Raw genomic sequence first — 15,982 nt, 5'->3', positions numbered from 1 at the left:
TCCCAACTTTGAGCAAATTCGGATCCAGACTTCGTGGCTTGGGCGCAGCGCGGGTTGGTAGGGCATCTTGAGAAGGTTCAAGCAGGTTTCCTTCATCAGTGCCCCTCTTTGGTCCCATCTGCCCTAAAAATAAAGGCCTACTTTGCTGAATTCACAGTGGCATTGTGATGGCTTCTACGGGACTATGCTTATTCTTGGTGTTCTTGACTGATGTAGGAATACCAGTATTTTCTACCCGGCCGGAGCTCCAAGTGCGCACGCAACTATATCGGCCAAGCTGTGCTTTATACCAGTATGGTAAAGCAACCTGGCTGAAGCAAAACAACTTTTGCTGTTAAATACACGTGTTTACCAGTGCGACTATATCTACTCTGGGGTTTTTGTTGGCATAGATCCCTCTTTGCAACCCAACACAGCTGTGCTGATGGAAATCTTTAACACAGACATAGCTCAAAACTACTTGTGTGTGTTAACACTTACCTGTGTGAGTTAGGGGTCCGTAGCATGGCCTTCGCAGACCCTGTTTTCACTAACACATCCTTGCCAGAGGATAGAGAACAGCTCTTTTGCTGTTGCAGGTTGAACAAAACTGGCTTAGAAATAGTGCTCTGGCACAGTGGTTCTCAACTTTTCGTACCACGACCCATTTGTAAATTAATGGCCAGTCCTGACCCAGTAAATAGTTAAAGTAGGGAACAGCCCCCCGCCAGCCCTGCTGGTGTCCCTCATTGCCAACCCGCTGCTCCTTGCCCCCAAGCCCCAGCTGCCCAATGTATAGGGTGGGGGAGAGGAGCATGGGGGGGGGCATATGCCCGCCCCCCCAAAAAAATTTGTGTGCCCACAGCAGGCATGGGGCTGCAGCCTTGCTGGACCAGCATGGCATGGGCAGGAGCTAACTCCACGGCCCAGCGGGCGGGACTTGGCACAGGAGGGCAGAGCCAGGCAGTGAGACTCGTTGCTGCCACTGCCGCCAGGACCCCCACACCAGCCATGCCACCAGCAGTTCAAGGAGTTACAGATGGGGAGGGAGAAGCCACGCTGCCCTCGCCGCCAGCCGCTTGCGCACTGGGCTGCAGCTCTACCCTGCTGCCGTGGTCCAGCTGCTGGTGCCACTCGCCTCAGGCCACGACTCTCCCCTGGGGAGGAGCTGGGCAGTGTCACCTGTGCCCCCTTGCACTCCTGACACATTGTCTATGCCCCTTCCATCCCCCTCGCCCCAGAGACTTACTTGTGGGGAGCTACTTTCCATGCTGCCTGGGTGCCACATGCATACGTGCACATGGCACCTCTTGCCTGATCACTCCTCTCCTGTTTCCCCCCCAGCCCAGAGCAGCCCCTTGCAGGCTGACATTTCCAGCCTGCAAGGGGGAACCCACAGGTTCCCACGTTTTTCTCCTTTACAGGAGAATCCATTTTTAAAGTGTGTTGATCTGTTTTTCTGAAGTTTGTTCATGACCCTTTCATATATTCTTGAACCCACTTTTGGATCGTGACCCATGGGTTGAGAAGTGCTGCTGTAGAGTACTGAGAGCTGCAGGTCCTTTGACATAGGGCTTGCATAAATGAGAAAGCTGCACTGGTATAACTAAACCTATCTTTTACCCTAGTGCTGAAGCCAGTGTGAATGCTCTTATTTCAGTAAAAAGCCTGCTGTAGACACAGTTTCCCTGTTGGTAGCAGTTTAGACCAAGTTTGGTCTGGGATAGTTAAGACAGAGATGCTGTTGCCTAGAGGAGGAGGTTGGACTAGATGTCCTCTTGAGGTGCCTTCCAGCCCTGTTTTTCTGAGGCTGGAATAAACATTATGAAAGTGGTATAATTGTATCCGTACCAGGCTAGTTGTTCTGCATTAAAGCTTTTGTGCGTAGGCAGGGCTTAGGGGTGGCTTAGGGCTTGTCTGGACAGTAAGGTAGAGAAGATGAATTTACAGTGTGTCTGCAGCTCTGTATTGATGCCTCGTATGGAAACCCTTAAATTTTCCAAGTGGAGTAAGTTAACTTCTGAGCTTAATGTGCACAAAGATGGTCGACTTGGGTGCAGGGAGTTGCCTGGTGCGGGCTGTATGTACACTGTAAATTCAAAACTTAACTTACTAGAGGGTAACTTCCCTTTGTAGAGTAGTCCTCATGTTATTCAACTTGCTCCTAATCAACTTTAAGCCAAACCACAATAGCCACTCTTAAACCAAAATGAGAACGTTCCCACACAGCCTTCAGCTATATTGGTTTCAGGGTCCCTCTTAAGGGATCCTGGTGCAATTTTCATGTGTGGAGACATCCTTTTAAACTGGTTTAGAAACAGGTTTAATTGTGTGTTACCTTTATGTAGAGTAGACTCTCTTCAACTGACTTAAGGGAGCTTTTATGTTGACTTTTATCAGGCTTTGCTTGCATGGACCGATTTACATCTGTACTGTATTCGGAGTGAGTTTAAAGGGATCAGTGTTTAAACCAATGCACCTTCAGGCTCAGGACCTATTATTTTGGCTTAATGCTTGGACTGCATGCGCCTGGTGCTAAAGTCATCATCTTGGTACAGCATGAGCAGTACAACCTCTCTAGTGTGAATGCAGTCCTGCTGGTGCTATGATCAATACTGCCATGACATTTTTTTATATGAGAAAATAAGTTTTTCTACTGAGATACAGCATCATTAACAAGTATAACTGGAAGTTGCACTGACATAACTATCAATTAAAAAAAAAAAATCACACCACCTTGGTGTAATAGTTATGCTGGTCCAAAACTATGCACACAGCAGGAGTGTCTTTAGCATCTACACTGCAATTCTGTCATTATAGCTTTAAGGAGGGATGTGATCTTTTTTCTCCTTTTTTTTTTTTTTTTTCTCCCTCTCTTTTCTGTGCTGGCAAAAGCCCTTATGTGGATACAGTTTAAGCTGGGACAAAACAGTCCTTTGGGCAGCAGAGCTGATTTTGTTCAGACACTTGGTATAAGTTGTCAGCCAAGTGAGTCCTTTTTCACTGGTGTAAACCATGCCTGCACTCTTGGTGCTTGCCAATGTAGTTATGCCAGCAAACCTTCTAAGTGTAGATAAGGGCATAATTGATCTCTCACTGACTCAAGGCCCTCTTAACCTGATTTGTGAGCATCCACACAAAAGGTCTGTGCCAAAGTTAACGCAATTGGTTTCTAAACCACTTCAGTGGAAGCAGCACACCTTTTTGTGGGCAGATCAAGCCAGGGTTTTCCTCACTCCTAAAACATACTCAAGATGCTAGAATGAAGTGTCCGTCATTAAAGTGAAATTACTTGTTCGGCACCTGTAACAAGGTGTGCCTCGAGATGATGCAGCCTCTTCAATTATTTACCTGGTTGATTTTTCTCGCTAATTGGCAAAGTTCAGTATAGTCTTGTATTGGGTCTGCCTGTTTCTAGTATGAATTAGGGAAGGCTTGTGCTTGTAGGCCTGTGCTTTATCCTTTTTTTTTTTTTTTTTCCCCAAAGGAACTTGAAACCCAGCTCTTCAGGTGGGAGTCGGTTGTCATTATTCTGCTGCGCTCATTTGAAAACCCCAACATTAACATTCGGCTGATTCATTTGCAAATCCTAGGCTAATACAGAGTCAGAGAGAACAGTTGCTATCACTAGTTGTCCAGACCTGTACTTGCTTTTTAACTTAGGACTTGCTTTTTCTTATTCTTAAAAAAAAGTCATTAGAAACACAAAGAGCACGTGTGAGATCTCTTTCGGTTTAAAGGAGTTATTTTCTCTGTTGACCAGCACAGTAGTAATGTTGGGTCTCGGGAAATGTTCCTTTGCAAGCCAGTATGTAGTCCTCTCTCTTTCTTTTTTGGTCTTAATTATATCAGCACTAGCCTTGAGCTGAGAAGCAATCCAGGACTCCTCAGCCTCCTCTAGGACTGTCTCTGGCTCTCCCAAGGGCATTAGCAAGTGCTATGTGTAGCCAGGTTATAATAATCAGTACTAGCCAGCATTTGGGTTATTGCATGTATGTGGGTGGGACAGTTCTTCAAATAAAAAAGAAAAGGCAGGACTTGAATGCTTTTTGCATAGCCCTTGCCTGCTTAGTGCCCCTTTCATTACTGTTCTGCTTTTTTTTTTTTTCCTGCTGCATTTGAGCTCATAAAACTAAGGCCAGCTGTAAGTTGAATTTGGCTGTATGGACTAAAGTCCCATGGAAGGAATTTGGCCAATGGCAATTTTAGCTTTTCAACCCCTTCAACTGACAATTAATGATCCTCTTTATAAATGAACAGTGAAGCCTAACTCCGTTCTAACATGGCTCCCGTTGCTGCAGTACGCGAACACCTCCCAAACCGTTAATATCTGCATGACCATAGGTCCCCCACTAGTCCCTAATCACCCCTCTCCCCCCATGTCATGGATCTGGATCCCTTCGTGCTCGGTGCTGTACAAACACGCTCTCAACAAAATAGTTTTCCTATTCGTATGCTAGGAAAGTGCCGTTCTCCCTGTTTCGCAGATGGGGAGCTAAGGTGGAGAGATGAATCAACTGTCTCAGAGCCACATAGCGCGAGTGCTAGCGGGGTCAGGACCTCAACCCTGATCTTCAGGGGTCCAATCTAGAGTCCTCGCCGTCCTTCTCCAACTCTTTGCCAGGCTAGCAGGACTCTCAGTCATGCTGTAGGCCCATCTTTCTATTTTTATTTTTCCCCAAAGTGCTCTCCGTCCATTGTCTCTTCTCTTAGGGAGCTGGAAGACGGGAAAGGAAACCGTTCTGACCGCGCCTGGTAACTGGAGTGGAACGGCTGCCTGTAATTTCCCAGTGTAAAATGCAGCCGAATCCAAGCGAGCGTGCGGTGTTTCTTGTTAAAGGTGTGCTGGGCTCAGCACTCAGATGGAAAGGGGGAGGAAAGAGCCAGCTGATTTTGTCAAAGCATTTACCTTTGCGCCACGAGCAGTGCAAAGTTCACCTTCAAAGACAAGAGCAAACTGCGATGGTGGAAACCTCCAGTAATCCACCTGGAGTGCTGAGCCCTTTGTGTGTGCTGCCGTGGTAGGCTTTCCTGGATGTACACAAATGTTCCTATGATGTGTGCATCACCTGGGACTTGGATTCATGCCAAGCTACGTTAGAAAGAAAAAAAAACCTTTCCAGCCTAAAATTGTCCAGGCTGTTTCCAAGAGTCTGAGGGTTGAATGCTCAATGCCATCATTTGTTGCCGGCATTGCACTGACTATCCAAGGCGGTTTCTAAACAGAAGGGAAAGCTCGATCTAGAAGTGCCCATGCTATAGCATCGTGGTGAAAGACTCATGGCTGATTCAGGGGAGATGCTGTGGTCAGGAGCTGAGGGCGGCGGAGAGGAAACCAGGAGGTCTGGACTCTGCTCCTGCCCATGCTGCTGCCCTGTCATCTTAGCCCGCTCTGATCTCTGTCTGCCTTCCCTGTTTAGCCTGTCGGCTCATGGCAGAAAGGACTTCCTCGGTCCCTGTGTGCATGTGGGACCCTGTATCCTGCTCCTGATCCTGGCTGGAGCCTTGTGCTGGCTGTACTCAGAGGTGTCGGGATGGTGCCTGGCCACGTCCTGGCAAAGGGAGGTTCATGTTAGGCACGACGCTGGAGCGTACCAGTTGGCTGCTCAGCGGCAGATGGCACTTCAGGATGGCTTTTGATATAGTAGGGTAGAAAGTCCTAGGTGTTTATCTTTGAGCACAGAATAATGTTTGACTGGCATTGCTGGTGGGTACAACAGGCTATGAAACAAAGGGCACTGAAACGACCCTGATTTTACTTCCCTATCAATGGACTTCTGCCTTGGCTGGATCCCTAGTACCGTGTTGGTAGTTAATCACGGTTATTGCAGCAAGCCAGGTCTCTGCTGTGCTAGGTGCTGCAAAAACATGTTGCTTGCCCCAAAGAGTTTGCCATCCAAGTAATAGTTTGGACATTTCTGTGTTGCCACAGAGGTGGTAAAAAATCTCTGAAGCTACCTGATACAGACATCACATCCGCGCTGTTGGAGCCCCCACAGTTTTAACATGAAAGCAAGCTCAGGCTCCTATTTTATTTTCCATAAGAAGCGTCGTGCTGGGTCAGGTCACACGTCCCTCTTGCCCAGTGTCCTGTCTCGCAGTGTCAGAGAGCAAAGGAGGATTTATGCAGGGCCTATCCAGACTGATCCATCCTCTGCAGGGATCGCGACACTACACCAACACCCAGTTTCTGGGCAGCACGTCAAGGGCTGACTCCAGTCAGGAGTCCAGTTTGGGATGCAAACTGTCCTGCTCATTCTCTGACATATGCTTGCTTAACTACAAATGAATACCATAGCAGAAGGTCTTTGAGAGTCAAAACTTGCTCACTTCCCAGCAAAAAACCCTTGTTACTCATGTCTCGATACCACCTGCTCCTGACATTAGCAGCCTTTAGAAAGCTGCAGGTGTCCACGCACTCAATTCTTTACAGAAGGTCTGTGACGCATCTGAATCCTTCCAGGAGCTATATATGCAGCCGAGGAGGAGGTGATGAGGTTTATCGCAGCATTAATCCACCAACAGAGATGAGTGCTTTAGTCCATATTGACTTGACAGACCATCACTCGATTATTTATGAGCTGTTGTAAAAGCTGCTAACAAAAACGTGGCCACGTGCCTAGCGGCTTGTGTTACCTCCGTTTTGGAAGGCATGACTTGAGTACCGGTTAGAAAGGCTCGTTTTCACAAGGAGCTCAGCATCCACCGTCTGAAAATCGCATCCCGCCCAGAGGTCTCAAGTCAAGGGTCCAAAGACAAAGCCCTGGAAAACCTCGGTCTTGGTATTTCTCTTTGGGAACCCACTGATGCCTTTGGAGGAAACACCTACTCTGATAATCACCAAGGAGAGCCCGAGTGGTGGCAAATCCTTCTAGACTAGTACTAAACATGCTGCGTCAAAAGCGAGTTAATCTGCTCCTGCTCTTTTCCTCTTTCGCCTGCACCGGGGTGAGTTAAAGCCAGCGTCTTGATGTGACTTGGCATGTGTTTCGAGCCGCTCCAAAATCTTGCCAAAAGAAAGAAAGAAAGGAATCTGTGGTATGTGGGCTTATCAAGTGGAGAAACAACAGCAATAATGAATGAAGGGTCTTCCAGATTATGGGACTCATAGCATCTGAAAGCAGAAGTCCAGTTTCCTAACATGGTGCAAAGACTCCACATCCCTGTTTTTAAGGGGTGGATTTGTATGGGGGCTTCTACTCTATTTAACATGGCTGAGCTGTCCCCAAGTTGTGTTTGCAGATCCCTCGCATTTGAAAGGAGGGTGGCTGCTCACGGATGTCCACACCTAATGAAAGCTGCCCTGAAGGCTTCTTGAAAGGTTCAGGCGGGGGAGGACTTCCGCAGGTCCTCCAGTCTGAAGCCTGCTGTGAGCTGCACCCTGCCGGAGACTCCTGGAAGTTGTTGGGCCAGGGTCCATCTCTGTGCAGCTCGTCCCAGGATCGGGGCTGAAAGTTGCATTTGGCAAGATTTATTTTGGCTTGAGTTGTGCCCATGTTCTGCCATGGCTACCTGTGAGCATAGTGGAGGCTGCTGGGTCTAGGGAACAAGTTGTCCCCAGGCATGAGTTCAGTTGCCCCCAACCTCCCAAAGGAGCAAGGTGAGTGCTCGCTCCAGCCTGGGAGGCAAATCCAGTGGAAGGTGTTAGTAGTGCTCTTGCTACGCCACCTCCCTGCCTGGCACATGCTAAGCCACCAGTTGCCCTTTTCTATCAGACGAATGGTGTCCACACCCAGACATTGCTTCTGCATGTACCTCTCCAAGACGGGCAGCGGGAGGCTTGGTTTTGCAGCAGAGGTTTGTATGGTAGACCTAGCCAACGTCAGACTTGGTTGGGCACCAAGCGCCTTCTGTTCTCCTCCTTATCTGAGACCTTCATTCACAAGCAGTAAATTTTCAGAGTGAGATAAGTAAAGTAGAAGTGCCATGGGGGAAAGTCTCTTATCCTTCAGCTTGGCAACCCCTGAGTGGACATAAAGACAGTTTTACTGTCTTCTCCCTAAATGCCCTTTACAGCAAAATAGCATTACTTTATTTTCTTTTGGCAGAAAGCCTGGAATTGCTCCCTGCATCACCTGGACAGTTGGAGTCTTTGGAGCTCTTTACTCGTCTTGGCTTTGTGCGTGGTACCTGCTGGACAGGCTCTTGCCAGATCTCTCCCAGCTTGTGCCCTGATCCCCCTTTTGAAGGCATGAGCTGACTCCCATCAGACCAGGGTGAGCTATTGGGGCTATTGTGTGATCAGTACCTTTCACTAAGGAGGTAGAGGATAAAAGCCCAGGTGGTCCAGGCACCGGACTGCCAACTCGGGACGTCTGAGGCTCTCTCACTGGACTGCTGGGTGATCTTGGTCAAGTCCCTTCAGCATTGCTCATCTTCCCATCCTTTATTTGCCTTGTCTGGTCAGAATATATGATCTTTGGGGCAGGGGCTGGGCTAAGCACACTGGAGCCCTAAGGGTCCATAGTCGCTATTTCAGTATACAGAATCGTGGGGAAATATGCCCAAGAAAGATGGATGTCTATCATGCAATAATAAATGCTCCTGCCAACTTGTATGGAGAAGTGTATGTTCTTGTGGCTGGTTGGGCTGGATCCTCTTCCAATTTCTGTCAAAGAAACCGTGCAAACCCTGGTCACGATTTGCTGGGCTCACCTACAAATATTACGCCTCGTCTTATTTTTCAGTACAAACCGTTATCAACCCCTCCGTACTGTCGCTTGCTCCACAAACGGGAACGAACCAGCTGTAAAATGTTCCATGTTACCCAAGGAAGTGAAAGACCCACAGCCTAGGTCACAACTCAGCATGCATGGGCACAAGGGTTAGCCAGAGCAGTCGGTCGCTGTCACGACAGACGTTTCACGGGTCTTTCCTAGCTTCTTTTAAAACCATCTTTGCTGCTGCACGCAGTCTTTGGGGTGCATCTTTGGGGTGCATGTCATCCTACTGGTGGAGGGAATTAATGTGAATTCTCCATGCCAATTATCTCTCCGCTGACTGACCCAGGCGAGCAGTTCAACAAAGAAATCCTCTAAGCCTGGCTGTATTTCTGATGACTAGGTTGGCTGAGCGCAGAGCCAAAATCTGCAGCTTTGATGGATTCCGTAGCGAGGAAGGCTCCAGTCCGTTGAAGAGGAACGGCCTCGAACTCGGTACAAGTGAGCTTTTTTGAACATTTGGGGCCAGGGCTTTGTTTTTAGCGTGTGAGAGTGAGAAACCAGGGAAAATTTCACAGGGCTCAGAGCAGTGATTGTTAGTACAAGAGCGAGGTTTGAACTGGTAACGTCACTCATTGAAGATTTGCAAGCTGCAAGGACTGCTGCTGATGTGCAAAATGTATGAGAGAAGGGATGATTTTACATGAAGAATGTTACATGCAGGATAAGACGAGTCTCCTATTAAGCCCTCATCGGCGTATGTATAAAATTCAGCACTTATATCTGCTTAAAAGTTATGCATATGCTTAAATCCATCTGGATGTGACGTACTGTTCATACGCATGCCGAGTTGTGACCTAGGCTGTGGCTCTTTCATGGCGTGGATTGTCCTTTTATCTTATGTTTGTACAGCACCTAACACAGCTGATCCCTGGTTCATGCCTGTGGCCCCTAGGCATTTCCACGACTCTGAGTAACAGTTGATTCAGCGTGTGCTCGCATGATCTGACGACTTGAGGCTTTGATAGGTGACATTAAGTAGTGCGAGCGCTCTGCATTCACTTTGCTCAGGGTCGTATTTTACCAGCGTGGACAAACGAGCGGTGAGGTTGTCGCTGAGGACTAGAGCAGCGCGTCATGCTCCCGTCCCTGTCCCTGTGAGGAGGCACGTGTTGGCTTTCCTTGTGTGCAGTGCTTATCAGCGAAAGCTGGGCTGATGCATTCTGATTTCCAGCTCGGTCATGAATCTCGGCGTCTTAAGTTATTAAAGTCTGAATTAATAAAAGCTGACATCTGCATGGGTAATGCTGTCTCACTGGGGCAAGGACGCGGGATGATGAGTACTGAGGGTTTAGGGGGGACTGCTAATGGACTTGCCTCTTTTGCTACCCCTGAGTCTTGACTGACCTCTGTTATCACCTAGTTAGCTCCAGTGTAGCTGCACCTCTGTTCTGGTAGGACTGAGAGGCCCATGGTGGTCAGTGCCATGTGCCTACCTAGTCTGGACCTCAAGGCACTTGCAGTCCACCAGGACCAACCTGGGCATCTCCTACTCCTGACTTCATCTTGGCATCCCTGCTGCCCTCTCTGGAGTCCTGCCACCCTCCACCTCTCTCCTGTTCTTGTCTTGCGTCTGCCTCTAAGTACCGCTCGCCACGCTCCTGGGCCTCCTATTTAAGGAAAGGAAGTAAAAGAGGGAGAAGGGAAACCAAACAGATCTGTGCAGCATATCCTCATCTCTTCTAGGTCGAGGTACTGAGTGGAGGAGCCGTGTTCCTGTTCCCTTGGCTGTGTGTGGCGAGAGCCTGCTTTAATTGCTGTGCATGCAACAGCCTCCCTCTCCACCTCCCAGCCTCCGACGTGGGGCAAGGGATGCGCCTGCAACCGTCTTCCACGCTTAAATAGGTCACGCCAACCTTCGTCGTCTGCTCTCCTGGAGCGCGCGAGCTCCTTGGAGCAGGGGCCATCCTTGAGCCTTGGGAAGGGGCCTGGTGTAGAAGGGATGCTTCAGCTCGTTGATAATTGGACTCGGTTCTTCCAGGGAACAAGGTTTTTTGCAGTTGGCCACTGCAGCGCTGTTCTGTATGAGTCACTGCCTGCTGAATAGCAAGGGGAGCGCACGCTTGGGCCAAATGGAGCACTTGGAAAATAGCGCTGGATCTTCAGCGTCCGGCGGGGCTGGGCTGGGAGCAAGCAACTCGGACACTATGGAAAACAGTGATAATGCCGTGTGAAGTGACTAGCGAGCCTCCCTCCCTCCTACCCCCCCTTTTATTTTTTTTGCATAAAATGCTGTACTGCCGCTCCCAGGAGCAGCTTGTGGGAAAAGTCCTTTCTCGGCTCCGCCGTCCTCTGAGAGCTCTCATTCATATTGATGAATCGGTTGGTAAATACGCGTTAAAGCCTCCTTTATGCAAGCAACAAGGATTTCCAGCACGGCTGCTTTTGTCGCTGGGGAAAAACGCAGGGCTAGGTGCATTTTAACTAGAGTTGGGTTTGAGCTGCCAGACCCAGAACGCGAATGGCTGCAGATTCTGCAGTGCTGGTTTGCAGGTTTTTGGTTTGCAGCCATCTTTGATCGTAGCCGCTGGAGTTGCCCCAGGCAAATTAAATAGGATTAGTAGCAGGAGGGGTGGCTGAGTGGCTGCTCCCGTGGCAGTCCCCCCTGTTGTGATCATTGCTTTCTGATTTATGTGATCGGTTATTTTTTGCAAATCATGTTCCAGTAGCTCAGAGAGGGCCTGGCTAAGATTACTATCCGTGGTGTTAGGTGCTGTACAGATACGTGATGCAAGACGTAGCCCAGCCCAATGAGCTCACCAACTAATTGGGCAAAACGGACAAAAGGCATGTAGGAAGTATTGTTATTGTGCAGATGGGGAACGGAGGAGAATGAAAAGAGATGGCTTGCCCAAGGTTGCAGCGAGAGGCTGTGGCAGTACCAGAGGCCAAAACTTTATTTGTGAATCACAGTCCAGTGATTTTAAAACTAGACCATCTCTTGTCTGCAGCTAAGTCAGGAGGGTGTAGGAAAGTCCTACTGAAAATAGTGTTTGTACAGTTCAGCTGTAGATCATGCATTTTTATAGTTGATATATCTAGAGGGAACTGGTGAGGCGTGTTACCTTGATTCCAGGATCTATTATGAACACTCTCTAGATTAGTTTGCACTAAAAATTGGTCAGTCTCCACCCCCCACCCCTCCTTTTTCCATCTTTATGTGGATTCTGGCTCATTAACCAATATACTGATATAAGCTTTTGACTGGTGCATGCCCAGATCTGCAGTTAGGGGTTCATGGATATCCTGTCTTGATGGCTGTCTAAGTCGGTAGGTGTCTGAGATTCAGACAGAGGCCTAGTTCAGAGCTCCCTGGGTAGAAAAACAGGAGGAAGACGTCACAATGCTTGCTTATTACTATTGTTTTTTTAAATTTTTGAGCCTGAAGAATGGAAAAAAGTTTGGAATTAGACATTTTTAACTGTGTCCGCCAGTGCTGAAAACAGGAAGGGTGCTTTTTCCCTGTCCATTTTTGAAATTGCAAATTATTTCTAGATCTTGAATTATGAAAACTACTGACCAGTGTGCCCATGTGTCCTTGTACTTCTGCTCTGCAGTCATTCTGGCTATCAACCCAGGACAGTAGACTGAAAACCCTCATAGCAAGACTGACATTCTGCAAAGGGGATGTGTCTTAAGATACTGATAATGAAGGAATTTTCTCAGGCAAGGGTTGATGGGGCCAGCGCAGCAGGGAGTGTTTGTGTAATTGCCCTTCCTGACTGCATGGTGGCAGGAGGAGGAGGAGGGTATCAATCTCCCATCCTGGATCTGCTATCCCAGGCCCTAAGTTTGTGAAAGTGAAGATGGTGATGGGGATTTATTGGCAGTCCTAGCCTGCAAAAAGTTTTTTACATCCCATGAAGGGATCATAGAAACTGAGGGTGTGAAGGTCACATCTAGTCCAACCCCCTGTTCAAAGCAGGGCCAACTAGATCATCCCAGCCAAGGCTGTGTTGAATTGGGCCTTCAAAACCTCCAAGGGTGGAGATCCCATCACCTCTCCAGGTAACCTGTTCCAGTGCTTCACCATCCTCCTAGTGAGAGAGTTTTTCCTAATATCCAACCTAAACCTCCCTTGCTGCAGCTTGAGCCCACTGCTCCTTGTTCTGCCATCACTGAGAACAGTCCAGGTCTGTCCCCTTGCAGGTCACTGAAGGCTGCTATCAAATCCCCTCTCGGTCTTCTCTTCTGCAGACTAAATTAACCCAGTTCCCCCGCCCTTTCCTCATAAGTATATTGAATTTTAGCCAGACAGATGGATAGACTTGGATCCATAAGTGCATCTTCTGTTAGCTTCTGTGTTCTTCCTGCATGCGCGTGCACCATGCATGGTTTTGTTTGGTTTGTGAACTCGATGCAAAAACCTGCTCTGAAAGTGGGGACCCTCCCGAGCGTGCAAAATCTGGGCTGTCGTTGGTCTCCTGCATTCTCCTTTGGAGTCTGATTCCCCGAGTTGCCTCTGTCCCAGTCCTGGCACGATCCCATACTGTCTCCGCTTCATCCTCTTGGTTACCAGGAGGTTAATGCTCTTGTTCTGCTTCTGTCCATGAAAATGTCTCCACTACCTAGGCACAACCAGGAATATTTATGTTTCCACATCCGTCTCTTTTCAGAGATGCATTTATGTTTGTACACATCATCTATTTTTGTAAAATTTCCCCTAAATTTAAACAAGCGTTGAGTTTTTGCTGCCATCTAATCAGCTCCTCCAAGGCTAGGTTGAAGTTCTGTATTTAGTCTGGTTTTCAAGCTACGCTGTTTAAAAGCGGAGCAAATAAGACTTTCTTCTAGGCACTTCCTTTGCATTTTTTTTCCTCCCTCTTCACATTTCACTGCTGCTTCTGTATTTACTGTCTCGTGATTGTGTTTCCCCCACACGTCCTAGGAGCATATGTCAGCACGACTATTTGTATACTTTTCTGAACATATTTAAAATAATTTGCCGCCAGGAAGAGTGTGTGGTCTATTTTGCCATGAAAAGTGTAGCTGCGGTTCGGATGTGAACTGAAATATCAAATGTTTATAGAAGATGACACAGCAAAGCTGTTTGCAATATGGTGCATAATCCTCGGTGATGCCAGCCAGCTTGTTTACCCTGGTGTGCACTAGGGGAAAAAAAAATTTGAAGCAAAAATAATGAAATGGTGTGTTTGTGTTCATCCATATTTCAGATGTGCTATTAAAAGACAGAATGTAGCAGCTCTAATTTTTTTTTTCCTCTAGAGTCAGGCAAGGACTTTGATTATTTGGACTGGACTGACCTGGGAGTGGTATGAGAAAGGCCCTGCCCTTAAGAGCTTTACGGTGAGGATCACATGGAGGAGAAAGTCTAGGTTGGACATGCTCTTTCTCCTACTCACAACTGATGGTCTCCTCTCTCCTTCAGGACCTAGGCCTTACACGAGAGCTTATGGAGGATATGTGTAGAAAGAGCATCTCCTAGACCAGGGGAGGGCAAAATATGGCCCGGGAGCCAGATCTGGCCCACCAGGCCATTCTATCTGGCCTGCGGGGCCCCTAAAAAACTTAGAAAATTAATATTTATTTGCTCCTAGTTGCCTGTCAAAGATGACAGGAGCCGGGGGCAGTAGGACCCAAAGGCAGCTAGTGGCAGGACCCAGCAGCAAGGTCTGCCCAGCCCTTGCCCCCCAACCAGAAACCCCTGCCTAGCAAAGGCTTCTGGCCTGGACCATGGTGCTGTTCCTGCTTCCCTGAGCCAGAAAGGGAAATGCAGCCCTCAAAATAATTGCCTGCCCCTGTCCTAGACTATCTCCCACTCACAATGGAAGGTCTCCTCTTCCCCTCAAGACCTAACCTTGACACAAGAGCTTATGGCAGCGTGCATGTGTGCAGGCCAGCTGGTTCCTTGCTATTTCCAGCTCCTTCCATAAATGCATGCATTTTTCCTTGCAGTGAAGGACCAAGATGAACAAGGTTCAGCACTATGAGGGCAAGCAGCTCTCTGTGGGCCCTGGAGTGTAGGTGCTGCTATCCAGCTCCCTTCACCATGCTGAGTACCACAGTATTAGAGACAGGATGATCAGTGCAAGAGCTTGGGTTTAGAGGCCTTCAGTGTTTTCTTGGATGTACATGTGTCAAGTGATCAGCTTCATTTATGCCCCTGCTCTTCCCCCTTTCTCTTGTGGTCTAGGTTGCATGGTTGGACCCTGGAAATGGGATGTCCATCCCATTCAGGGAACATAAAGGAAGAAAGAAAATCTCCTAGCTGGTGCTGCAGCCTCCGCAACCGGGAGTGAGATCCGGAGGTGGGAACATGTCGACGGTCACCTCAGCGATCCAGGCTCCTCAGGGCCCTGTCAATCCACCGCCCCCAGAAGTCACCAACCCCAACAAGCCTGGGCGGAAAACCAACCAGTTGCAGTACATGCAAAATGTAGTGGTGAAGACCTTGTGGAAGCATCAGTTTGCTTGGCCCTTCTACCAACCCGTGGATGCAATTAAGTTGAACTTACCAGTAAGCATTCCTCTTTGTATTCTGCTCCGCGAAAGCTTTGCACAGTTTGACTTCCTGTGATCGCGGCGTGAACAGATTTCTTTTTAAGTTTCCGACTCCTCATAGATTCATAGATGTTAGGGTCGGAAGGGACCTCAATAGATCATCGAGTCTAACCCCTTGCATAGGCATCCTCATTCTTAGTCGTGTCCGGAAGGGGGGTCATTCTTTGCCAAACTGTACCCTGAATATCCAACAGACGGCCTTACTCCAACCTGATGTCTTCATGACTGCTGGAAGGGAAGTTAGTTTTGATCAAATTTTAGAAGGAGTATTTGGGGGCAGGGGGTTTATGTATGCATATGTGTGTCTATCTATATCTCTATAGAGCTATAGATATTTGTATGTATGTACAGATGTATGCATGTATAGATATATATTTAAAGCACTTGTCAGACTCTATTGTCTCTGGGCTTTTTTTTATAGATGAGACTGTATCTGTAACATTAATCTTCTGACTGGGCTCAGAGAGACGGTATAAAGACAATGTGCTGGAGATTGTCCTGAAATATTTGGGGCAGCCGTGGCTGTTGGTGCACTAAAGAATTGCACTAGTGTTTCCGTTCCATTTGAAGCTCTCTTGGTGTTGTATCAAGCTCAGCAAGCACGCGGGGTCGTTTTTGGTTATACTTTTTAAAGAAGCCTCCAAAAGTCCTAGTTTCTGCTGTTGAAGATCAGGAGCTCAGTTTTTTTTCCTTTGGCGGTTTATACATCCGTCTCATGGATTTCAGTAGGGGGGCAACAAATAATGTCTCTGTTCACATTT

General features: G+C 48.0%; 1 protein-coding gene across 9 annotated transcripts in view; it reads left to right on the top strand.

Moving 5' to 3' along the window:
- Positions 1 to 15,982, top strand: part of BRD3 (bromodomain containing 3) — a 60,623-nt gene that overhangs the window by 12,594 nt on the left and 32,047 nt on the right. For 5 of the 9 annotated variants that reach the window (XM_014522256.2, XM_014522259.2, XM_014522258.2 and 2 more), the window contains one exon: positions 14,854 to 15,177. In XM_014522256.2, the coding sequence (XP_014377742.1) occupies positions 14,977 to 15,177 (201 nt within the window). In that variant the 5' untranslated portion in view covers positions 14,854 to 14,976. Of the gene's footprint in view, positions 1 to 8,175; positions 8,196 to 13,925; positions 14,007 to 14,853; positions 15,178 to 15,982 lie in introns of those variants that run through there. The other 4 variants (XR_003095235.1, XM_025210041.1, XM_006028617.3 and 1 more) reach the window with 2 other exon arrangements.

The sequence above is a fragment of the Alligator sinensis genome, unplaced genomic scaffold (genome assembly GCF_000455745.1).
Source record: "Alligator sinensis unplaced genomic scaffold, ASM45574v1 scaffold611_1, whole genome shotgun sequence".
NCBI classification, from domain to species: Eukaryota; Metazoa; Chordata; order Crocodylia; family Alligatoridae; genus Alligator; species Alligator sinensis.
Note: the sequence above shows the minus strand (reverse complement) of the source record. Positions and strands in the feature narration are given on the sequence as shown.